Raw genomic sequence first — 27,023 nt, 5'->3', positions numbered from 1 at the left:
TGTTTTTGTAAAAACAGATATGTAATTAATCATCTGAAGAGCATAGGCCTGTTAAGTAAACCACTGAATGCTTTAACGAGCAAAGGACAAACAGACATTAATCTTCACATAAACTGCTCTGTATGGAATATAAATTGGAGTTATATGGTGGCCAAGTAAAAACCCAGGTTTCAGGTTGCAAAGAGTTTTGTTGATCCAAATGAAATACTACTGTACTGCATACTGGGTGTATATTGCATTCTGCCTAATAGTATGTGAAACTGTATACAGTATGGAATAAAAATGCTGCAAATTGTATATAGTTACATTGTTGTCTTAATACATACTGTTTAACGCATAAAAACAGTACTTGAGTACTGAAGAGTCCAAAATTCCACCTTTTTGATTTTGTTAGAGCACCATTTAGTGGATGAAGTGAATATAGCATCTACTATAACGTGTTTGCCATATTGCAATACACCACAAGAGGGTGTGATATAAAATATCTTCACACTGGAAAACAACTAAGTGTATTCATTTGCCCAAACTGTAGGAATACCATACATTGTTTTTCTTTGCCAAATAATGCAAGTTTATTACGCTACATAGCATACATCCATGATTTTTACATCCATTCAAGTAATCATAATGTAAAATTAGCTGATATGGTCCCTCAAAAAACAGAGGATAACACTATGTTAGCACCATTGACAGACAACAAATGAAAGACATTCCACATTGAAAAACAAAGAAATTATGAAATAGCATTTGAAATCCCTGTCTTAAAATAAGTTATTTAATGCTTGCATGATGAAATGCTATATGAACACCCCTGTATGAATAGTTGGAAATGATCGGACTGCTTGTGATGTTTCCAGTCAGCTTCAATAGAGTTAGCATAAATAATTCATAATGATTGTCCACTGTCAGTCAATTCAAAATAACAAGAACAGGGTGGGGGAAAATCCAAAACAAAACTAATATTAGAGTTTGCACAGGTTCACCTGCTCCTAGGATGCCAGTGTTTAAGAACCGCTGATCTGAACTGGTAGGCTTAAGGTTACTGGCAATATTCAAAGTTTTCTAACACTGCAATTCATCACGTAACAACATATCATTTCTGAAAATACTTTTGAAATTGGACATTGATAGAAAATATTGTAAGGCTCATTATATCTTTCTAATGCATCAGTTGTTTCCACTACAAACCCAGAAGGTACTTAAATAATAACCAATAATATCTATAAGCAGAAGTCATCAGCTTAGTTTTCGAAATGCCAAAGTATATAGCTGAAATGCATGACACTAAAGGAAATGGTCTCTCTTCAGGCCTTTATTTTTCTGTAGACTTGTGTAATATTCTTTTAGAAGACTCATCTGAGTAAAGCCCTCTCATCTTATCAAAACGCTTACAAAAAGACCTAAACCACAAGTCCTGTCAAGTTTTAAAAAATAAAGTAAAAAGTGCACCAGTTCCGTTCATGTCTGAAGAGAGCTCACTTGAGAGTCATCCACAGTTTCATCTTCAACACCAGCAGCAAACAGAGAAAGAATGATGTTTCAGAATTGCTACTGGCTCAGCGGTGAGAGGGAATTTCAGTCTGTGAATCTCAGCCAAAGAGCTGATTTCAGAATCAGTTCCTGTCTCAAATCTGAGTTCTCAATTTAAAAAGTGATGTTTAGTCTTGTAATACAGTAGAGGACTGTGCTGGCTATGTGGTGACACTGAGCATAGTTGAAAGAGTACCATGGAATTACTGCTGTGAGATGAAAGGTCCTCTAGAGAGGTGTAGTGGTTCAAGGCTCTGAATGATCTCACTGGTTGGCCGCACCTTCTGGATGTTCTTCAGCGCCCTGCGTTTACCTGTGGGTCACCTGGTTGTTGATCAGGCCAGGAAAAGTGTCTTCTGTCTCTGCACTAAAGGAGCCCCCTAAAAGAGACACAGAATCACAGTGATGTTTAATATACAGCTATACCAGGGTACTATACAAACAGTTTTATTATTTTTCCTTAAACATTTTTTGAAGGTGTTGGCAAGATTTTTTATGTTTTCGAATGAAATCTGAAAGGCTGAATTTTTTTGATCAAAAAATACAGTAAAACCAGTAATGTTGTGAAATATTATTACAATTCAAAATAACTCAGTTCTATTTGAATACATTTTAAAATGTAATTTATTCCTGTGATGGCAAAAGCTGAATGTTTAACAGCCGTTACTTCTGTCTTCAATGTTACATGAAAGATGATTGATGTCTTATTATTATCAATGTTAAAGACAGCTGTGCTGCTTATTATATTTTTGTAAAAAACATTATTTTTAGGATTCTTTGACATGGAAAGTTCAATACAACAGAACTTATTTGAAATAACAATCTATTCTGGCATTAATAAAGGTTTTATGGTGACCTTTGATCAATTTAATACACACTTCCTGAAAATTTCTTAAAAAAAAACTCCCAAAATATTTAAACGGCAATGTACATTTTACATTTACATTTCAAATAAAACAAAAAAAATAGAAGTTTCAAATAATAAAATTTGTATAATAAAATGTCTAAAATAGTATTTAAATACTTTCTGGTAGTTAAACCTTACAGGAAATATTCATAGTTAAGATGAGGGGACTAGTCATGTCCAAAATGAATCCTGCTGTTACGGGATCGTGGTTGTAGAAAACATAAACAAAAGAGCAGGAGAACAAAGTTGCATCAACTCACATTAACCCGTTTATTTAACATTTAATAACATTAAACTCAGGCAAAGACAAAGGGAGAACTGAGGACTTAAAGGAACAAAAAGAGCAAACAAGATGATTAATACAAAACAGGTGAATGGAATGAACGATGATTAACTAAACTAGGACAGGAAAAACCAAATAAGGGCAAACAGGAACTAAACGGAAACCGACATGTGACATCTGCATGTCGAAAAAGTAATTTTCATAACAAGACAATGTGAAGAGGCATAAGTCATAAATGTTTGTTTACCTATATGGCAATTATACATCCATATACGGTGACCATCATATCGACATCTGCATTTGACAATGTTATTGGTGTAATCTGACTCAGCAACCTCATAATTGGGGTTAATTACGATCTGCCAGAAAGAGTGAATACAGTCAGTAAAAACAATTAATCACAATGTCCATTTCCAAGAACCAGGGTAATATGATTCAAAAGTTGGTACTAAAATTACTACTACTTTGGAAATGTCATTATTACCTGGAATAAGTAGTCTCCCGGTTTAACATCTGTAATGTCCACCCACTGGCAGTCAATATCATGTCTGTATGTATCCCAGCAGCCCACTGTGATCCCCTGCTCCCCAAAGTTTGCACACTCGTACCTCTTTTCAATTCCTAATAAAGTTAACAATACAGAGGACATATCATTGCACTACTGTAATGTGATACAAATAAATTTTCAATACCAAAAATACACAGTTAAGAGTGAGGTGAAATAATTTTCTGTAGTGGGCTACAAAAATCACATTCTTTCATACCTTCATCACATTCCGAGTCCTCCAGACAAAAGCTTGCTTTGTGTCCCTCTGCCACCTTGGTGCCATTGTTACTAAGTAGGTCATAGTGGGTGAATACTTCCATGCTATGATAGTGCCTGCAACAGTAAAAAAAAAATTAACTACAAGTAAAATATACACTACCATTATAAGTTTGAGGTGGGTAACATTATTTTATGTTTTTGAATGAACTCTTTATGCTCACAAAGGCTGCATTTATTTGATCAAAAGTGCAGTCAAAAATTAATACTGTTTTACTGTTGTAATTTAAAATGCATTTTAAAAATGTATTTATTTCTGTGATGCTGAATTTTCAGCAGCCTGAATTTACTTTAGTCTTCAGTGCCATGATGCTTTAGAAATAATATTAATATGATTTCAGTTATAAGTTATTCGACCCTCACCTGTGGCAGTCATGCCAAACCCAGGTCTCTCTGGAGGCTTTGGGTCTGAAGTCAGACTGACCATTGTTGTGGATCTGGGAAGAGAACCGGAGGAGCCGGCGATAGGAGTTGGCTGGGGTGGAACTGGAAGTGGAGCCCAGGCAGTTCTCCTCATAGGCGCACTGCAACATGAACATAGGACGGTCCTCTAAGTATGTGGTCTGCTCCACCACCTGGGGGTTGAGCACTAGATCTGGGGCAGCTGAAAGAGATGGGTTTTAAACACATATTACACCACAAGCTACATGACTTATTGTCCTTTATTAATTCTGAGATTTAAAAAATAAATTTTTTCAGAAGTATCTTGGCCAAGATGAGCAGCCACAGACGTCCCATTAACGAGTTCAATTCAATTCGCATTTATTTGTATAGCGCTTTTCACGCTAGAAATCATTGCAAAGCAGCTTGGCAGAAAATGAAATTTTCTACATTACATTTAGGAGTAGTTTATGAGTGGTGACTATGTCAAAGTGATGTCTATATATGCAGAAATGAACAGTAACATCATGGAGTTAGTTAATGACATGTATACGATGTATACAACAACACAATATACATATTTAAAAGCATTTGCATTTAGATTTTTCCTTTAACAGCTCACAAATCAAAGATTTAAAAGTAGCCTACACATTGACTCCAAACTTTGCATCTTCAATCGATTTTGCAAAGTATTACTACCACATGGTGTGGCATAGCAAAAAGTTTGTTTCCCTAATTTACTTTGTACAAATGCTGAAAAGGGTATGTTCTTTGAACATAATTCTGTGTGTAGTTTGTTAGTGTTAATAAATGCAAACATATAATAGGTTTTGCATTTTATTTTTAAAGTGACCAGAAGAGGTCAGTGCTTCTCCAGAAACAAATAAGATGTAGTCACAAGAATTATAGATAACTCTTTAGTATAGGGACCAATTCTCGCTATAAACTAGTTGCTTATTAGCATGCCATATTGGCTGTTTATCAGTACATATTAAGCACATATTCTGCATGAACATATTCTACATCCCTAATCCTACCCAATACCTAAACTTAACAACTACCTTACTAACTATTAATAAGCAGCAAATTATGAGTTTGTAGTTAATGGTTTTACTCTCACTCTCAAAGTCAAGCGATAAAAATGCATAAATATAAGAGTAATTGGATTTGAGTATTTGAATATGATGATAATAATCTTACTCTCAGAGCAGGAAACTCCAGCAGCAAAGCGTCCTCCACCTTTAGGGCAGCTGAGATATTCTCCATGGTGCAGACAGTGGGAGAGAGACATCTCTGTTCCTGCACACCTCACCCCACTCATTACCACTGAATCTGCATTCACTGCACCAGGCCAGTTCCATGTCTCCTATACAAACACATAATTACACCGCAGTTCAAGTCAATCATCCAATCCACAGGGGAAATTAAAGGAAGTGCAGATACACTGAATATAAAGACAGCATTTATCATTACACAGTTATATTATTAAAGATGTACCCAGTAATTTTTATTCATTTAAAAATGTATGTTTAAAACATACTAATTTTTAAACACTAAAGCACTTTTGAAAATATATATTCACGAGTAGATTCATATGACTCTATATGTGATCCTGGACCACAAAACCAGTCTTAAGTCGCTGGGGTATATTTTTAGCAATAGCCAAAAATACATTGTATGGGTCAAAATTATTGATTTTTCTTTTATGCCAAAAATCATTAGGACATTAAGTAAAGATCATGTTCCATGAAGATATTTTGTAAATTTCCTGTCATAAATATATCAAAACTTCATTTTTGATTAGTAATATGCATTGCTAAAAACTTCATTTGGACAACTTTAAAGGCGATTTTCTCAATATTTAGATTTTTTTGCACCCTCAGATTCCAGATTTTCAAAAAGGTGTATCTCAGACAAATATTTTCCTATCCTAACAAACCATGCACCAATGGAAAAATTATTTATTCAGCTTTCAGGTGATGTATAAATCTCAATTTTGAAAAATTGACCCTTATGACTGATTTTGTGGTCCAGGGTCACATATGATACAAATTTGACTCATAGCCCAGTAAAAGCTGTTTTATTTTACACAGAGTGAGCAGACGTGAGATGTATGTAACACTTAAGATGTATATAATATATCTCAGTACAGTGTTGCTATTGTTAACTGAATCTAAAAAAATCAATGTTTTCATTGACTGAACTAAGAAATATAAAATATAAATATAATACGAAAAACTTCGACTTTAAAAACTGAAAAAATAAAAAATAAAGGTTGTCTTGGCAGCTAACTGAAATAAATAGCCTAATTTTAAGTTGAAGAAGTAAAGGTACTAAAACTAAAACTGAAATTAAAAAAATGACAAAAGGCACACAACAAAATGACAAAAACTAAAATTAAAATGAAAACTTAAAATCTAAAAATTAAAGGTAATTCAAAATTAATACTCAGTAATTCATCTGTTATTGGTATTTATATATATATATATATATATATATAAATTAAGCTGATTATGAATGGAGCATTTTCCCATGTTTTTTTTTTTTGTGAAACTACATTCACATCACTAGGTGTCGTTATAAGACTGGCAAACAGAAAAAAACAGGGAAAGTCAACAGAGAAAGAGAAGTCACTAAGAGTAAAACGGAAAATAACCACAAGATGGCGCTATTGCATGCCACCCAATCAAAACCTAAGGGACTTCTTTGTTCTAATGGAGAAAATTCCTCAGCACAGATCTAGCTTAGCAAATCAGTGGAAAAATTAAAACGCTAAATAGTACCCATAGTATAGTTAAACTCAATATCCACGATGACAAAATATTATCTTTGATATTATACTTTACAGAAAGTTACTTGCACTTTCAAGTTGTGAGGCTATCCGTTTCCTATCAAACTATTTAAAGTATTTTAATTATTTAAAAGAAACACAAACGCAGTCCATATTGTTAACCATTTCCAGTCATGAATCACTCAACAACAGCAACAGTAAGATCTTCACAAGCAAACCTCTCCTTCTTTTTCCAACCCTGCGGCAGTCAACGGTTTCGTTCTTGCTTATCATATGTTTAAGATCCATTTGATGAAGAGATATAATTTCCTCTTGGAACAGAGTCTCTGACTCTCTTAAATGCTTCCCAGGTGTAACTGTTTATCTTTAACACTGTCAAACCAGAAGAGAGAAAGGGTTTCTCTTGGCAACCGTAAACACAGACATCTATAACTGTCAGAAAGCTTGTATTTAAGAAGGTTAATCTGAGGAAAACAGACATGTCTTAAACAGCTGGTTGTTCTACTAATTACTGCTGTTCTCTATCAGAACCATCGTTCTCACAAGCTGAGCTGCGCATAACGGATCAAAGCAACATGGAAACACATCATACTCTCAACAGAACTCAACTGGGATTCATTTCAAACTTCAGAGATACAAGTACATACGTTTCCTTGCAGTAACTCATTTGTCCCAGGCTGTAAAAAGAAATAATTTCATCTTGGACGCAGTACAAGTCAGTAGAGAGAGTTCACTGCTGGGAGAAACACTGAAAAATAGTTTCTTTATGGACATATTTGACAAACAGAATCAGGGGACATTCTTTAGAAGGTACACCAGTCGGCTCTGTTTACAAAATCCCATCAGTGAATTGACAGTTGTCATTAGACTAGACTAGGTGCCTGAGGAATGGAACGCTGCGATTTCTTATTTACAACCAGCAGGAAGAGTTAATGGGGACGGAAGGAATCACGTTGACACGAGATGATCAATAAAGGCCTGAAACATTCCAGAACTGATATGATCCGGTTTTGATAAACCACTTAAGTAGAGATCTCTCAAGTTTTTGCTTATCCAGAAATCACAGTAGGGCGTCACTGAAAAACCTTCAACCCACACAGAGCTTTGATTTCACTAACAGCAGTCTTCCACCATCCCTGCTTATAAAAAAAGAGCTGAACAGTAGTGTGGAGTTGGAATACCGTTAAGGGCCAACATCCAATTTACTAAGATCAAAGGATGATCTGATAAGAGGGATAGACATGCCACAGTGCGACAATCCCAAATGTGAGACTTAAATATCCATTTCTGATGAGGTTTTGAGAGTGAACATACCTGGAAAGCATGGCTTGCAAATCCCAGGCCCAGCTGTCTGCAGACCACCATGGCTTCCATAGTGCCCCAGCCCTCACCGCACACAGTCCCCCACACCAGAGAACCGTTGCGCTCCATTAGAACCTCAACACGGCCTTCAAAGGTGTTACGACCTCCACTCAAACGCAGCTGCAAAAATGAAGAGCACAGTGGCCATGTTATGCTATGACAGTAAAACTGCATTTCAATATTCAGTCATTTAAAGTTAACACAGATGATGTTCTTACCCTCTGTTGGAAGCCCATGGCAGGAACATTGCACCTGACGCCTGCATCTTCCTCATGACTACAGCCTTCAGAATCTTTGTCCATATTGAAGGGGCACTCAGTGACAGACTTCTCAAAGCCAGAACATTTAACTTCATTCATATGTACAGGGCCCATTCCTGGAAAAATACATGTTTTCATATAGAGACACATCCATAAATTGGCATAAACACATATTTAGTCATAATAACTTCATATAGCTCAAACAATAAAGCTTGCTTAAAGGTATGACAAGAATAATAAAACCTAAAACAAACATGAAACCACACAATTTGTCAAAACCAAACACCTTTAACTGACATAGCATTGTGGGACTACTACAAAATAATGTATTAATTCTTTAATTTATTAATTATTTAGGCCAGGGGTCTGAAAACGCATAAGTGAAGTGAGTGAAGTGACATTCAGCCAAGTATGGTGACCCATACTCGGAATTCGTGCTCTGCATTTAACCCATCCAACGTGCACACACACAGCAGTGAACACACACACACCGTGAACACACACCCGGAGCAGTGGGCAGCCATTTTATGCTGCGGCGCCCGGGGAGCAGTTGGGGGTTTGGTGCCTTGCTCAAGGGCACCTCAGTCGTGGTATTGAGGGTGGAGAGAGCGCTGGACATTCACTCCCCCCACCTACAATTCCTGCCGGCCGGAGACTCGAACCCGCAACCTTTGGATTACAAGTCCGACTCTCTAACCATTAGGCCACGACTTCCCCCATAAACATGATCATCATAAATATAAATATAAAACATATTCATAACATATAAAGTATATTTTCAATATACATTTGTGTGAGAAAAATAGTACACTTATAAATACAGGAATATGACAATATGTTCATATAATACGGAATCATAAAATCAAATTTTCACTGATTTATTTTCATTGTACTATAGAAACACTTTAAATTTCAGAACTCAAAATGACTCCAAAATTACTTGTTTTTTATGAATAGTAAAAACATGAAAGAGTTCCACAATGCTTATTTCATATGCAAAAATGTTATATAAATCCTATAAAGTAGATCATGAACTGGCTTTTAAATTGCTTACATTTATATTAATACTAAAGCTTAAAAAAAAAAAGTAAATATTATTTGAAAACATGATCTGTAATGTCGAAACTAAATAGTAATGTCAAAACTGAAGAGTAGTTCTAATGCCACATAAAAATAATTATATGGAAAAATTATATAAATGTGTATATATATTTTTTATATATATTATATATGTGTATATATATATATATATATATATATAATATATATCAAAATAGTCTAAAAAAAAAAAATATATAAAACTTGTATTGCTACAACTTTATTCCCGTAATGTATTTATTTATTTATTTATCTATCACTAAAATGCCATTGTACAAGAGAAGCGTTTTCAGCTTATTTTTTTCCCTCCCACACCTTGCAGCCCCCTGGAGATCCCAGACCCCCCCAGAGTCATAAATGCAGTTTTATTCAAGTTGCAAAATAAAGGTGTGCTAGATAGACAGTGTCTGTGGCAATGTATCAAATTTAGTCCTTCATTTCCCTAGAGCACCTTGTGCTATGAATACTTAAAAAGGGCACAAGCAAATGCACAGAAATCAGGGAGTTTGTAACTTAACCTTCTGAACAATTCAACTATATGCACCTTGTCCAAGTTGACCTCCAGAAAGCGCCTCTTTGGCACTCCCAAATCCAAGCTCACGGCACACCACAGTAGCTGCTACGAGATTCCAGTTGTCATCACAGATCGTGCCCCATTCTCCATTTTTCAACACCTCCACACGCCCCTCTCCAACAACAGCACCACCTCTGAGACGCACCAGGGGTTGCTGTGACAAAAAAGGAGAATGATTCCTCTTAGCAGAAGAGCTGAAATTCTTTGGTTATAACTAATTTAAAGTTAATATTTGAATATTAACGTATATTTCTATAAGTTAAGATACTTTTGATGAAATTGCTTTGCAAAATTACGATTGAACCACTGATGTCACATTGACTATTTTAACAATGTTCTTACTACGTTTCTTGGTCTGGGAACATTCCAGTTGAGTTGCTGTGTATGCAGTAAACTCTCAGATTATATAAAAAATATCTTAATTTGTGTTGTGAAGATAAACAAAGGTCTTACGGGTTTGGAACAATACGAGGATGAGTAATTAATGACAGAATTTTCATTTTTGGGCGAACTATTCCTTTAACCATAAAATGAATGTGCATATATTCTGCAGGAATTCTTTCAGGAATACACAACAGTGCAGATCTGCATAATGCTAATGAATTCACTGACCTCGCTGAATGGTATGTAATGGGCAAGCTTCCACGTGGACTACGTAAACGTATAATTTGGAAAGCGTGATGTCATTTTTGGCTAAAATGTCTGTCATCACAGTGCTTTAGAGATTCAAAAATATCCTCGTCTTCGCTCTCTAACATTAGTATTCATATAATCACAGTTTGCAGCATCTTAAAATATTGGACTCGAAAACTACCACTTTTGCCATATAAACATCTTTAAATAAGTAAGAAATTATTCATTTTAAAGTAACCCCTTAGTCTAGATCAAGATTTGCTATCACAGTGTTGATAAATTGTGCTGAGCTCTGTTCCATACTTAATAGTCTCCTTAAAGGTGAGAGTCAGAAGTTCAGCACAAAGCAATAGCTCACGTGGACATGTGGCTTCTTGTATTTTTGGAAGAAATGCATAATCTGGCCTCACCTCCTGTCTGAAGGCCTTCCTGTATCCTGCCATGGGAGTCGGGGCGAAAGCTCTGCCAGGGACGCAGCTGACTACCACAGGAGTGGTACACGTGCTATTGGCTTTGAAGGCGAGCATGTGGCCCAGCTTACAGCTAGACAAATGAGCTTCATTTCCGGTGCAATTTATGGAGAAATCCCAGTATGTTGGCTTTCTCCTGCGGGCAAACATCCTGAGAAATAAAGCAAAGGGAATTTAAGATTTAAACTGAACAAACATAACTCACACAAAACCCATGTATTGGCCCAAGTAGAAGTGGATTCTAGTCATAATATGGCTAGTAAATGATTCATCACTGCATTGAAGATTTGATACATATTGAACTGTAAAAAGATGAAGCGCTGCTGAAGTGACGTCATATATTCCTGCAGGAAAAATGGTGCTCATCCTACAAACAGAATATTTAACAAGCTTCATGTGAAGTGCCATGATGACAGTTCGCTGTTAGAAGTATACTGGCCGTCATTCACAAAAAATACACAATCCACATTTGTTTTTTGTTTAGACTCTGAGGGAGAGACCGTTTCACACTGGAATTGCTCCAAAGTCTGTACTGCAAACACTATTGTGAAAACAAATGTGGACACAAACACACACATAGGCTTTGGTACACACAGAAGGAATGCTAGACATAGCATTTAACTCACAGATTTAATTTAAAGATGGAAAAAAAATGTTTTGTTACAAAAGCCGGAACATGTAACGGGGCAGTTAATTTATTTTGTTTGCGATAACAGCTGTAGGGAAAGCTGTTATACTTCCACGTCAGTGTTTAATCATCTGAAAACATCGTCTGGTTGTTCCAGCCAGGGTAAGAGCCATATTATTTACAGAAGCCATTCATGCACGGTCCTCTGAAAGGACAGTCCAAGTTTTCTTATGAAAGCACAGTTTAAAGCCATAGGGCAGACAGAGGTAGTTGAAAAGAAGCCCTTTTTGGCTCCACACTGAAGAAAAAAAAAGAAAGAAAGAAAAACTACAGCCTTTAGCTACGTGTCCCCCCTCCCCCCAACATCAAGCACAGATTTTTAAAAAAAACAGACAGCGCCTGTACATTTCATAAGGAACACCATGTGCGGGGAAGCACGTAGCTTAGCCAAAGAGATCATATAACCAACAATAAAGCTTTCATTTCCATTGTGCCTATGTGCTTTCTCATATAGCAGATTAATTACTAACTAGGCATTTTAGTGCTGATTTCCATATTTGTCATAGTTACGAAAGTGCTCATGAAGATTTATGCAACTCTTGAGTCCTATTACGAACATAGTATGGAATGTAATAGCTTAGCAGAAAGTATAAGTTTTGAGTTGCCCTCTGCAGATTTTCTTATTTATTTGCAGATTTTCTTATAGGAGCACTGATTCATCTGCAAGGAAAGTCTTAAAGAACTCGCAAGAAACATCCTTCATGATGTGATTCAAATAAGGTTAATTTGCCTAGACTTGCTTGAGAGGCAACCAGTGTTTTCTCTGACCAATGCTGATGGAAAAGCAGCATGTCTATTTTTATTATTTCCAAAGGAGGATATTTTGATTTCAGGCTTCCTTCCAACAGCTAACAGATTAAGACTTATGTCTGTCGAACAAAAATTACATGTGACAGCATGCAAGTGTCAAGCTAGGGTATGATAGCAAATTAGATAAAGGGTGTTTTATTTCAGTTTTTTGAAAAATTAAAATGTTTAATGTAAGCATAAATTGGAAATGCTGAAATGTTCACTTTACTTAAAGGTAACACTTTACTTAAAGCCTTTATGTACAACGTATTATAAAAGGTTATTAAAAGGTATACTGCATTATAATTATTCATAATGTGCATTGTAATATATTATATCTTGTCATAAATAATTATAACTGAATTTAACCCTAAAAGGGGCAAACATTTGAGAAGCTGTGGAGAGAAGAAGTGAAAGTGTAGGTCTTCTTGGTTTAATTTTGAAAGGGTATAATATATTAGTATAAATTATTATAAAATTATTGTATTAATATTTAGATAAGGTGACTTTTGCTTCTACATTCTTTGTTTAGCTCACAGGAAGCATTTAAAACTGCATGGCCGTCTGTAGTGGGAAATCTTCACCTTCCGATAAAAGTTGATCTAGTTCACATATTTACAAATGTTGGAGGGGACTTAGCTGTTTAAAAAGCTCTTATTCAGCATTAGCTTATTAGGTGTACATTGAAATGTGTACATTTTTTGTAATCTGTCTCTAAATGTTTGCTTCTCAGGGGATTTATAAAAAAATAAAATAAATAAATAAATAAAATATATATATATATATATATATATATATATATATATATATATATATTTAAATGCTTTCACTTCAGCAATAATCTGCTGTGTCTTCTTTAAAAAGAGACCAACCTTAGGTCTGTATTCCAAAGCGTTCAGCAATTACAACCAATGTTGTAACAAACATTGATAAACAAGTGTTCTGTTTTCAGTGAATTTATACCCCCAAAGAGGCAACGTATCCTGGGTGTTACAAACATTAAAATAAAAAATAGGAGTCAAGTTTTGAAAAAAAAAAAGATAAAATTTTATTATTTGAGCCCAATGAGATGGAAAATAGCAATAAATTAATTTTCTGATGTCTCTTTATGGTTTTGGCCTTTTTAGGGTTAAATCAAATTTAACTGATTAACTTAATTTATTTTAGCGCTGCGTTTGACACTATAGCATTTGACCACAACATTCTTTTGAGTAGACTAGAAAATTATGTTGGCATTAGAGGAAGTGTATTGGCATGGTTCACACTGTACTTATTTAACCGCCATCGATTCATGGTAGAGAACGAAGAGGTATCATACCAATCACAAGTGCAGAATGTACCTCAAGGCTCAGTAGTCAGTACTAGGACCATTTCTTTTCACACTTTACATGTTACCCTTGGAAGATATCATTAGGAAACATGATGTTAACTTTTACTGTTCTGTTGATGATATTCAGCTCTATATTTCTTTGCGGCCCGATAAAACATACCAATTTGCAAAACTAACAAAATGCATAGTTGATATAAAACTGGATGACTAGTAACTTCTTACTGTTAAATTCTGAAAAAAACAGAGATGTTAATTATATGACCAAAAAACTCTGCATGTAATAACCTAGAACACTGTCTAATACTTGATGGCAGCTCTGTCAATTCTTCATCAACAGTTAGGAACCTAGGAGCTATTTGACAGCAATCTTTCCTTCGAAAACTATGTTTCTAGCATTTGTAAAACAGCATTTTTCCATCTCAAAAATATATCTAAATGATGACCTAAGATCTCAATGGCAAATGCAGAAATGTTAATTCATGCGTTCATGACCTCAACGTTAGATTATTGTATTGTAGATTATTGTATTATAGATTATTGTATTATTGTACAGCTGGTTTAATATGCAGCAGCTAGAGTTCTTACTAGAACCAAAAAGTATGACCCTATTAGCTGGGTTCTGTTCACAAAATCTTGCTAATTACCTATAAAGCATTATAGTCCTTCACGTCCCCTACGATCTCAAAACTCTGGCCATTTGATAATACCTAGAAACTCAAAATCAAAATTCTTTTCCTATTTAGCTCCCAAACTCTGGAACAATCTCTTTACCCTGGCTTACACATAACACGCTAACACAACTATATAATTCAAATCCGTTAAAAGATTGTTAGACTGCATTAATTAGGTCAACTGGAACCGGGAACACTTCCCATGACACCTGATGTACTTGTTACATAGTTAGAAGAATGGCATCTATGCTAATATTAGTTTGTTTCTTTCTTATTCTGAGGTCACCAAAGCCACCAGATCCAGACTGTATCCAGATCAGATGGTCACTGAAGCCACCTGGATGCAGTCCGTATCCAGATCAGATGGTGGATCAGCACCTAGAGATGACATCGATAGCCCTGAATGTCAGCGGAGATCATGTCAACTAGATGAGCCCCAGAGACAGATACCCTCCGAAGACCTCGTCAACTAAATGGCTATCGGGCAAGACCACGGTAACCAGATGAATCCTCTGCACAATCTGACTTTGTTGCAGCCTAGAATTAAACTGCTGGTTTTTCGAGACACTATTTCCCTGTTTAATACGGTAAAACTGCTTTGACACAATCTGCATTGTAAAAAGCACTATATAAATAATGGTGACTTAAAATGCATAGTGTAACAATTCATTGATAAGTGTAATAATGTATATGTATCTGTAATGTTATAATGTGTTTTCATACTTTTTATGAAATTTGTATGTTTCATACATCAGCTCACAGAGCCCCTGCAGTACCTTTAAGTACCCCCAGGGGTCCCTGGATCTATAAAAGACTCCATATGCACTATGTTTCCATGTTGCTGCTGTGGGAGTTGAAAGGAGTACACTATTTATTACCACAAAGGGAGTACCTCCATTAAAAATATTACAATTCTAAATATCTCTGAGGTCACCAAAGTTACTCTTTTTTTGAAGAAAAAAATCTATTTACTAAAGGAATATTTGCACAAAAGACATCTCAACAGAAGGGAAACTGAGAACTCACTTGTACACACGGGGGTTGTATCTCTTGTCTCCGGGAAAGCCGAACATGCCACAGATAACCCTGCTGTTCATGTGAGTCCACTCATCATCACAAATCTGCTTCCACTTGCCTCCATCTTTCACCTCCACGTAACCCTCTGTCACTGGGATGCGCTTACGATACGATGACAGGATGGGGCGTATACGAACATCCTCCACCTGAATGTTCAGACTCTAAGGGGGTGAAAGAAAACAAGTACTGTTACTGCAAAACTAAAGTTGATTTATGATATACAACGATTCTTCTATTAGCAATAAAAATAATTGCAGGGTGACAAACTGCAGGTCAGACATATTTAACAAGGAATGTCCTGTCAGAAGGGTTACTCTACTAAATTTTTCTGTTGCCATACACTATATTGCCAAAAGTATCGGGTCACCCTCTTCTAATGAACATGTTTGACTACTTTAGTCATTTCTATGAGTACAAATCTTAATGTTTAAACATATCATGATATTCTATGGAATTGTGTGTTTCTAATTTTATAGCAACAGTTTGAACAGGACCTTTTCTATTTTAACATGACAGTGCCTCTGTGTATAAGGCAAGGTTCAAAAAGACATGATTGATTCAGTCAGTGTGGAAGAACTTGACTGGTCTGCAGAAAACCAAGTCCTAATCCCAGCTGAACACCTCTGGTGTGACTTTAAATGCAGACCTTGAGCCAAAAACTCATCACCAAACACCAATGACTTGTATAGACACTATAAGGACAAAAGTGTTGGGACACCCCCTTCTTTAGAACAGAAAAATGCACTAACAAAACTGTGGCAACAAAGATGGAAACATAATTCATGTATTTAAAAATTGTATTTCCATCTCTGTTGCAACAGTTTTGGACGTGTCTAAAATGACAGTACACTTATGTACAAGTCATTGGTGTTTGGTGATGAGTTTTTGTATGTCAGCATTATTCAATTTACCCATGTTGTAAAACGCTCAACTGGACACTTTTACCATAGCTACTATGAAACTAAACCGGTTTTACAGTTCTTCACTTCATTATAAACATCCTATCAGCAGGACTTATTGACCTGCTCCACCTGTGAAAAAAAACTTCCAGCCATGTTTACCCTTGAGCCAACTACAATTCACGTTTGTAGCCAGACTGTAAAATGCATTTAATGGGTTCTGACGTATATAGTAGATGGATAAAAAGGCAACAAAGAGGTTACTGCTTTCAAGCTCACATCAAATAATCCCAGACACCCTGATAATCAGGCAAAGGTGTGTGGTTGAAATTCTTTCACCACATTTACTGGAGAGTCTGGAAAATTGAAGCATACGGAGATCATCTTATGATAAAGAACTGCCTGCTGTTCAGTGTTGCATATGACATTAGATTTGTATAATAGCATCTAAATGCACTTCATTCCAATTATGTATTTATCATTAACTATATGGACTAACACCAAATTCTTCTAGGGTGTATCTAGGCCTACATGAACTGTAAATACATCAGAAGGAATGAAGCTAAATCATTTCAGTAGACTCTAAGACTACATGAAGAGCTTTAGCAGTAGATCTACATTCCTATGTAATGAGACTATTTGGGTTGAGTTGTGAAAGACTGCATGAGATGCTGAGCTCAGCAAATATAGTGGCCTAAACATTCCATTGCCCTCTGTACCTTATGATGTAGAAAAAGAGTCTTCAACAGGGAGGTCTGTCAAAAAATGGTTTGCCTCATATTTGTGAAATATGTGTAAAATTGTGTTTTTTTATAAATACACTATCATTCAAATGTTTGGGGTCTGTAAGATTTTTGTTTTAAAAATATATTTTAATACTTTTATTCAGCAATGATCCATTAAGTTGACAGTAAAGACATTTTAAATGTTTCAAATAAATGCTGTTCTTTTGAACTAAGTATCCTGAAAAAAATTATCACAGTTTCCACAAAAATATTAAGCAGAACAACTGTTTTCAACATTGATAAATGTCTTAAGCATCACATCAGCATATTAAAATGATTTCTGAAGGATCATGTGACTCTGAAGACTGGAGGAATGGCTGCTGAAAATTCTTTCACCATCACAGGAATAAATTACATTAAAAAAGTCACAATATTACAGTTTTTACTGTATTTGTGATTAACTAAATGCAGCGTTTGGTAAGCAAAAGAGATTTTGCTAACATAATCATCATCGACAAGAACAAAAACAAATTCGCACCTACCCCAAACTCTTGAACAGTATGTCTTTTGAATTTATTTATTAGGATTAAGATGCTAAAATTGTTCTCTCACACAATACAAATGTGTTAAGTAAAATTCAATTATACAACTAAATATAAATATAAAGAATGACTATGCAATGGCCAGGCATAAAAGGGCTCCATGGCCTGAAAAATGTTGAAGAACCATTTCTGTAGAACATAATTTTTCATGAAATGTGTAGGAGAACATGAAGTGGTCACCATTGGGAGACTCTTTCCTGTAATCCCACCAACGACATATGGTAAACCAGAAAAGAAGGGGGTGTTTTTCACGAAGAAGGAATGCAAGCAGTGCAATTACGTGGGTTTATTCCAACATGGATACACTTTGGATAGAGTTCCAGAATGACAAACTTTCATTCTTATGACCTAAAGACTATTATGTATTTTAAAATGTCCAGAATTTTCTCATGAAGCAAAACAAAAGAGACCAAACAGTGTAAATTCTGTAAATGAAGAAAAATGACCATGAATGGAATGGTCAGTTTGTTTTTTCTAATGTCTCTGACCAAGCGGTTACAGCTGGGGGTTGAACGGATTTAATGAAGAACTGTGCATTTCCAAAATCGAAATTGGACTCTGTGGTCAGCAAAAGACATCAAAATATAGAAGTGGTTTCCGTGACTTGGCGCAAAACCAAGTAAACTTTTCATAAACAGTTTTTGTTATCTAAGCTACTGTGTGATGCAACAACTCATTCCCATCAAGGGCTGAAATAAAAAAAGCTACAGGAAGACACCAACTAAGATGGCATATAAAAGCAACAAAAACCATCCCAGCACAGCAATCATCCAAACAAAGGATCATTAATTTTTAAATGTTACATAACACACTGTTTGATGAATAATAAAAAGCGATTTTCCATGCGTTATAACTTTGTAGTTTTGATGAATGAGTGTTTCCATTTTTGAGGGACTTTGTGACTTGATCAGCAAGTTCAAAGACCAGTGCACATATCCGAGCTACATGGGGTATTCTAAACAGGCAATGTGGACGGTTTCAAACCAGGTTAGGAGAAAAAAAAAAACACCTGATGTGTGATATATTAGTACAAAAAGAAAAAGATTTTCTAAACACGTGTGGCTGGCTTCCATGGTAACTGGAAGAGGAGGGGATTTTGCAGCTAGGAAAAAAAATACAGCAGCTGGGATATCGATTTGTGAGGGCTTGTCCTTCTGTGGATGTAAGTAAGCGTCTCAGGAGGCTAGTCTGTCTTTCAAAAAGAAAAAAGAGAACCCTCCTACTGCTCATACAGGAGAAGGAGTCAGAGGCGCAAGTGGTGAACTGACAGGCGTTCTTCCACTGGCCAGTAGACAGATTGTGAAAAGGAAAATGTCACACAGCCCACATTGTTTTCCCTTTAAACAAGAAGAGTGACAGAGCATGTTCTCCGCAACTAAACAGAATACAAATAACATAAAATTATTCCACAATTGTCATTCAAAAAGCATATAAAAAACTTGCACTGATGATTTTATTATACATCTTTAACCACTTTGAATAAATTTACTGAAAAAGAACATTTTAATGAATCCCTAAAAATCCATAAAAGCAGTATAAACGGTAGGTTACTGTCACAATCTAAATGGATGAAATGAAAACAAAGGTGCTGTTTTAACAAAAAAACAAACAAAAAAAAAAGACACAAAAGATTCAAACGTAACATTCATCTTTCTGTATACCGAAACTCTAGTGACTTCTCTTGTTTAGTAGATAGCTATTGTTTGTTTGGTTTTTTTCAACTCTTTGCAAAGACATGTTAAAGAATGCCTCCTCTGCTGATGAAGCCCATTTCCTATTAGCAGTTTCCCTCCCCCAACTTAGAACAGAATAGTGTGTTAACAAAATACTTTTACATAAACTTGCCTGTTACTGAGCTTTTCAAAACAGGGTAGACAACACTTAACAAACAACACTTGGACTTTGCTGGACAACTGCCCTGGCCTGTCTTGTTAGACAGACTGAGAGCCAAAGCACAAGTGATGATTATCTGTTTCCTAAAATAGCAAGATTAGAGTAGCATGGTCCATTCCACTGATCTGGTGCCCCTGTTTAATTGGCGTTTTATTCTTTTACTGACTGCAGCTCTGTGAGCAGTTCAGTCTGACCTAACAGTCTCCTACAAGAACTCTGAGGAAAAAACAACACTATAATTGGTGTCGGTATTCAAGGAAAACTTTTACATATACAGAAATCTTGTAATCCTCAAAAATGTAAAAAATGTGTTTTTCCACTTGAGTCAAAAGCAAAATGTACTACAAAAACCACAACCAGCGATAGCTGCATGCTGTACTGAATGTAAGATGACAAAGTACTGAAGTCTAGGCTTAAAACTGAAAGAACAACACTTCCCACTGTAAATAACTTTGGGTGTGGTTTGATTTTCAATTTCAGAGATTACGCTTGCTACTTAGAGATAAACATCCAATAGCGAGTGTCATTCCCCTAAAGTCTGGGAGGAGAGCCAGATAAATAAACAATGAAAACTGACATAAAGAGACAGAGAAAGCAACTATTTATGATAGCAATGAAACCGCTAACTGAGCAAACAACAGATCATTGAAATGTAGTGTTTTTTAAGGAATATTACAGGTTTTTATTCAATATGACACCCATCGAGCATTTTTGGCATGCTGTTCATTACCTCAAATGTAATTTTTACTCCTTTAACCAAGAATATTACATTATTCTCTACCTATACCCAAAGATAAGGAATGGCATAGTCACATTTTGACTTTTGACGTGCAGCAAATAAACAGGGAATATACTGCATAACATTTACATAATAGACATGCTTATAAAGACTCTCTGTTAAGTATAGGTTTGAAAAAAAGGTTTAAAAAAGGAACCTGTAGAGTAAGAATAATTGTACATGCTGGGCCAGACTCCATAGACGAGGAAGATATTAGTCACTAGAAAAATAATGGCTGAATGTTTCCGAGCTGATCAGCAGCATCTGTCTGACATTAAGTGGTGGTGACCATTTTTATCTTCAGCTGTTGTAAAAGTTTTATCAAAACTTGATGATTTCTAACACAATTATGAAATGCCTTACCTTACAAATATTTTATGGATACACACCTATCACTGTGAATGTTCTATAATCCTCTAGAGATGAAAGAGACACAGTCACCAGCTCTTCAACAAATAAATAATGCAACTTCCCCTGAAATCTGTAGTACCTCATAAAGGCACAAACTCCCTGTGATTGCAATCACGGTATTGGATAACAAGTTTCTGCATGGTGCAGGCTTCCAGCTGCTTCTGTGTGTCCCACTCTTACATGATAATGGTAGACAAGAGTGGTCCTGATTTATATAAGGCTTGGACTGCCTGAATTGAATTAACAAAAATGGATTAATTTAGTTTTTACATATAGAGCTAGATAAAGGCCGTCAACACATTCACTAAAAAATATATCTAACCACAAATGTTTCTTTTAAAACAGGGAGAACATCTTGTTTATTCACAATAAAATTAGGTTGTAGAACAATATTCACAGATTTGACCAGTGTTACTGTAAACAAGTCAATTAATGCCATGATTTACAGTATGATCACTGGATATTTGAGGCACATAAATATTTGCAGCTTTTTGGTTGGGTTCAGAAAAGTACATTGTATCTTTGATCAGGTTTTGAGTCTAAAACAACTTGACAAGATAATTTGATCAATCCATCTGATAAAGTGGATCAGCATATTATTACATATACTGTAAAAAATAATACACTTTTTATGAGGACAGTTAGACCTGGAAAATGTAGTGTTCATGTATTCCCCCCAAGGCCTATCTGCATGTTCTTTTGCAGTCTCAACTTTGGACTCTCCTCCACCATTTCTCCACCACACTTATACATTACATCATTTTTCCCATTTTAACCCAAGGAAAGCCACAGTGGGCTGCCTATGAACATTCCCAGATGACTTGAATATGGACGGCATTATGGTAAACCTCCCTGTGATTTAACTGCCTTAATATGGAGCCCGTGCAGGCTATCAGTAGATGGAAAAGCTGACTCTGGCTTTCTCTCCAGGTTTCTCAGCTGGAGACCAAATAGAAGCTGATCTAAGACGTCTAGGCTAACCCCTGCTTGACTCATATATTCCCGATAATACTTTGAAATGAAATTCAGACACACTAGGTATCTTTTTAAAAACTGCATGTGTAAATATATTCGGATATTTTCTTTATGCAAATTAAATTAGTGATGAGTCTGTGGCTGGAATTACACTTCTCTTTGTTTAAAGGAGCGCCTATTATAAAATATTTCTCTGCATGCTTATTGCATTTTTTCATGATGACACTGTTGGCTTTGAGCAGCTTGTGCATGGAAAGAGACAGAGGATGGGGACAAATTGTGTTATTACTCTAACTGGACACAGAAATGATTTTAGACAAAGCCAAGAAGCATAAATCTGGGTAGCATAAAAACCGTGCCAAAAAGGCGTTTGAACATTCCATTGTCTCATGCCTAGCAACCAACCCACTTTGCTCTGGGTGAGAAAATAAATGGAAAAGAATGCATCAAGCGATTTTAAAAGTGATCAAAGGAAAAAAAGAAACAATAGTTTCAGAGGCGTCCCACACCTAGTTTCTTTTGTCTGGAAAACGATTACTTGGGGGCCTGCAACAAAAACTTTCATCTGGGTCCAGATTGAAAACTTGACTGCCAATGAGACCCAGTTATGAATTATTAACCAAATCAAAAACACACATTATTAACACATTTGTAGCTGCTATTCCCGAATATTATGATTTTTAGGCCTGTATCGATTCAGTCCTCCATGTATTCTTTAGCTTACAGAAACAAACTAATTTAAACCTTCAGGATTGAACACTGCAAGGTTAAACTACATATTATTTTGGCCTTTTACAATGCATTTGTGAATCAAAGGCTGCGTTGCACCTAGGAAAGATACCCTAGCACGCAGTTCAGCTGCAAAAGTAATTTTCACAAAAGAGTGACAGATTCAGTGACAGACTGCACAGATTCTCCTAACCACACACACACACACACACACACACACACACATCACTAAGTGACATATTTTGGCCTCAAAAAAAGTGAAATTCACCAAAAGGCTTTGGGGCACAATTACTTTTGTACCTAATTGTAACATAATTGTAAAAATAATTATTTGTGTCTTTTGGAAGTTGCATTCAAAATCTATTTGCCTTAAAAAAATGGAAGTAACACATCTGTATTGAATTCACTTACATTGATGTTGTTGGTAAGGGTGTTAACAAACTTGAATCCTGGGATTCTCTTGTCGCTGCAAACCACCCCTACATCCTCTGTATGCTTACAATCAGATATGCCTATGCCATTAGACTCACACTGGGCCAAGCTCTTCTCATTCCCCTTGCAGTGGACATTGTCAAACCAGATACGGCCTAAAAACACAGGAAGTCAGTGCATAAATATTCTAGAAGTCATCAATTCTCAGAGCTGACATTCACTGTTTTGCTAATTCATTCAGAATTATTATGCATGCAGCTTGAGATATTTGTAAAAAAACTGGTCCATTTAAAAAAACTTTTAAAAAAAGTCAAATAAGATGTCCATGGACACCTTGTACTAACCTGTACTATCAAAAGAATAGTTCACCTAAAAATAATATTTGCTAAAATCTACTCACTGTCAGGCCTTCCAAAATGTAGACGAGTTTGTTTCTTCATTGGAACAGATTTGAAAAAACGTGTAGTTACTTGCTCACCAATGGATCCTCTGCAGTGAATGGGTGCCATCAAAATAAGACTGAATTATTAACTCGGAATTATTGTGATGCTTTTATCAGCTATTTGGATTCTTGTTGTGATGACACCCATTCACGTTGTTGGTGAGCAAGATGTGTAAATCTAAATTTTTCCAAATCTTTTCTAAAGAAACAAACTTATCTACATCTTACATGGCTTGAGGGTGAGTACATTTTCATCAATTTGTCATTTTTTAGGTGAACTATTTATTTAACTGCAAATAATTTTAATTGCGAAAAATGCATGTTTCACAATATAGCCTTCTGAACACTATCTTACCTTCTCCCTTCCCATATTTAGATGATGGAGACCAGGAGACTGCTTCAACATAACCCAGTTCTCTGCATATAACTTGGGCTGCGTGAATGGTGAAATCATCATCACACACAGTCCCCCACTCCCCTTCATAGAAGACCTCAACACGCCCTTCATTGTGCTTGCGTTTCTCTCCCGCCAGACGAATCTGTATCCTAGGTATATCTTTAGGAAGCTCTGGAGCAGTATAAAGGTCCTGTGCAGGGTCTGGGTAGCCCAGGAGGTAACCCAAGTGCTCATACTGTGCGTAACTGAATCTGCATACGCACAACAGTACAAATGACACAGACCAGAGGGCCAGCATAATGACAGAGGCTCAGAAGGTTTTTATGGCCTGCAAAAAAGAAAAAAAAGGGAAGAAGTGAAAGTAAAGAAATGGATTTAATTTCTATTGTTATTATTATTTAAAAAGGCAGCACAGAAAAATATAATTTATGCTAACAGACATAATTCATACGTTTTAAGATTTCCAGCTAGCCATTTATCTGTACTTTTTTAATCAAAGGCACTTTTATCAAAGTCATGAGCTCAATGGGAATAGCATGGGAATTCTCATCCATCACCAAATCAGCCCACATCAAAGAGCGCAAGTCAGGACAAAGAGACTTGTTAAGTCCACACTGTGGCATGCTATTCATCTACATTAGCTATGAACTAAGCATAAAAACATAAAATTCACTTTGAATAGCAGAAGAATAATCTGATCAGAAAATACAGTTTAATTGAGCATAGAAGACAGACAGATGACACTTTGATTGGGATGTTAGATATTCTCTTTCACTCACACACAAGAGGATGTACTGATGGAAGCATGGTAGCATGAGTAGATGAGGTAATTGGTTTCCTGACTATGGGAAAATAAAAATTATACACAGCGGAGTACAACATTCTAATGGAAAATCTGGCATTTAAAATCTAATTTAGACAAAGAAATACACTAAATGTTTTAAGATGTAAACTGATTAATAATTAGTTCCACACTAGTTTTACATCTTATATCAAATAAGCAAATTTGTGACACTGTGAAGTCTTTCATACAAAAGGTCATTTTTAAATATATAACATGGCTCATCAGGTTTCGCATGAACATGTGCAATGCTGTTTTCCCACTTCAGTTACCTCTAATTCTAATGCTAATTAAATAATTATCAAAATATTATTACATTTAAAAAGCTAAATACATGCTAGGGTTTTCAGACATTTGAACTCCACTGTGCTGAAAAAACAATAAGTGATTAATAGAGTGAGTCTTTTTGGTTCTCCAGTACCCACTGGCATGTACTGTAAGCATTGGTCTATCTTAAAAGAAAAAAATAACATGCTTCCAATGGTTCCCTTAAGATTGCCACTCCAAGATAAAAGAGGCACTTCTACAAAAGCACTTTTTAAGACTTCCGCTCACTAAAGTTACTGTCTAAAATACATCAAAATGGTGAAGCCTGCAACCTAAACTAAAACTAGATGTGTAAACTAAATTACACAAGCATAAATAAATCTTTCAGAATCTTTTCAGAAGTCCCAATGAATTACCCAAAATTTCCATCTTCTTCTCTACAGCAGCCTATGTGGCAGTTCTTTTAAAAATGGGCTTGGTCTAAAGTGAATTTACGTAAAGCCCATCACACAGACCAAAGGGCTTGTTCAGAAGTGTATTTGGTATAAGTTTGTTTGCCAGGACAAGACCTATTGCATTGAGCTATCTACAGTTTTGGAACTGCCAAGCATTCCCGTCCTAAATACCTAGTTCTTGTCTGTTAGTATTTTGCACTTCCAGACAGCGAGTCACCAGACCACCATGAATAAGATTCTGACAGGATAGGGTCCAATGTAATACTAGCCAACCTAAACACAATAAACCAGTGTTCTACCTGAACCAAAAGCAAAGGCACAGACCCACTTTTGCAGAGGCTGCAATGTTAATTAATAATGGGAAAAGGCTGTTAAAAACATTTGAGTAAAAATATATCTTATAACATCACATAAACCAACACCTTGGCACAACTTTTATCTCTCATAATGTCATATACAGATTGCATCCTATCCCACTGACTCAAGCATGACGTCATACATAACCATTGTTTTTTTCTCTCTTTTCCATCTTACAAGGAAACGTGTTGTATTGCAAAAACCAGAATGTCAGGTAAAGCATTCTAAAGCGAAATATTCACTACAACTCTAATTATTATTGTTTGATATAAGCAAAAACGGAGATTATACAATATAGCTTAAAGCAAAGCAGAGATAGTTGTTGGCTTACTTTTGTTGCGAGTGCACGTTTCACAGTAGAATAGTCCTCCGAATGTGAATTTTTGCTTCTCTCAGCTGTTGCACATCCCCTAAACTTTCACTGCTTGATCTCCTACAATTTAAGGAAAGTCGAAACAAAGTTACGCCTTGTTGAACTGCCCCCTCACGCCCACCACTGTGGGCTGGTGACCTCATGGACCTCCACATAACTGCAATTTTTGAGGAAACAGACATATGCACGTGCCTAAAAGAAGTCTGTTGTTTTAAAACAAAAATAATAATTGTGATGGATTAAATAATCTCCTAGCTCGACAAGAGCACTTTGGGTGACTTGTGGAGAGTTTTCTGGAGGAGGGGAGGCAAACTGAATTTCACTTCTGTAAATTGGTGTTGTAGCTTAAGTATATTTAAAATGCATAAAAATCAGTTTTGGTGTATACAAACAATTTAGGTTGGGACGAATGTACTCCAGTAAGACACATGTATCGTTCGTTAGTGAACCTCTTCTTGAACAAATCCTTTTTTTAATGCGAATTTGTCAATGAATCATTAGAACCGGTTCACAAAACCGGACTAAATGATTCGTTCTGGATTCATGACATGCACACTAGCATATATACTATCCATCCATTCATTCGCTTCACCTAGCATGCATACTAGTCTTAATATTTTTGCTAAATAAATATAATAATAGTGTAGTATTTTGCCGTTTTAGCTCACATACGAAACATATTTAAGCGAAGAAATTTGGGCTAAATAAATTGTGCGCGATTGTTTATTGCCAATGCAAAATTATTTTAGGTTCTAAGTATATTTTACGAACTGAATAATA

The 27,023-nt window shown here is 35.8% G+C and overlaps 1 protein-coding gene across 2 annotated transcripts; it reads right to left on the bottom strand.

The window, feature by feature from the left end:
- Window positions 1–556: 556 nt before the first annotated feature.
- On the bottom strand, window positions 557–26,312 carry LOC306871452 (lysyl oxidase homolog 2B-like). Of its 2 annotated transcripts, XM_079419396.1 has the most exons (15): window positions 26,202–26,307; window positions 24,730–24,792; window positions 23,909–24,278; window positions 23,091–23,266; window positions 15,617–15,828; window positions 11,053–11,263; window positions 9,980–10,163; window positions 8,296–8,453; window positions 8,030–8,197; window positions 5,125–5,290; window positions 3,907–4,147; window positions 3,485–3,600; window positions 3,205–3,341; window positions 2,968–3,079; window positions 557–1,910 (listed from the first exon to the last, which is right to left on the bottom strand). In XM_079419396.1, exons 3-15 carry the CDS (start codon window positions 24,246–24,248, stop codon window positions 1,840–1,842), a joined length of 2,292 nt encoding a protein of 763 aa, XP_079275522.1. In that variant the 5' UTR covers window positions 24,249–24,278; window positions 24,730–24,792; window positions 26,202–26,307; the 3' UTR covers window positions 557–1,839. The 2 variants fall into 2 exon arrangements, with proteins under 2 accessions (XP_079275522.1, XP_079275521.1); XM_079419395.1 differs by lacking the exon at window positions 24,730–24,792 and having other exon boundaries at window positions 26,202–26,312.
- Between the last annotated feature and the right edge of the window lie 711 nt (window positions 26,313–27,023).

This window comes from Barbus barbus (assembly GCF_936440315.1).
Source record: "Barbus barbus genome assembly, chromosome: 6".
In the NCBI taxonomy this organism is placed as follows: Eukaryota; Metazoa; Chordata; class Actinopteri; order Cypriniformes; family Cyprinidae; genus Barbus; species Barbus barbus.
Note: the sequence above shows the minus strand (reverse complement) of the source record. Positions and strands in the feature narration are given on the sequence as shown.

Coding starts and splice junctions, on each gene's coding strand:
- LOC306871452 (XM_079419395.1), bottom strand. CDS start 24,248: ATGCTGGCCCTCTGGTCTGTGTCATTTGTACTGTTGTGCGTATGCAGA. Junction 10,164..11,052: donor GGAAGGCCTTCAGACAGGAG/GTGAGGCCAGAT, acceptor TTTTTGTCACAG/CAACCCCTGGTGCGTCTCAG. Junction 8,198..8,295: donor CCATGGGCTTCCAACAGAGG/GTAAGAACATCA, acceptor TCATTTTTGCAG/CTGCGTTTGAGTGGAGGTCG.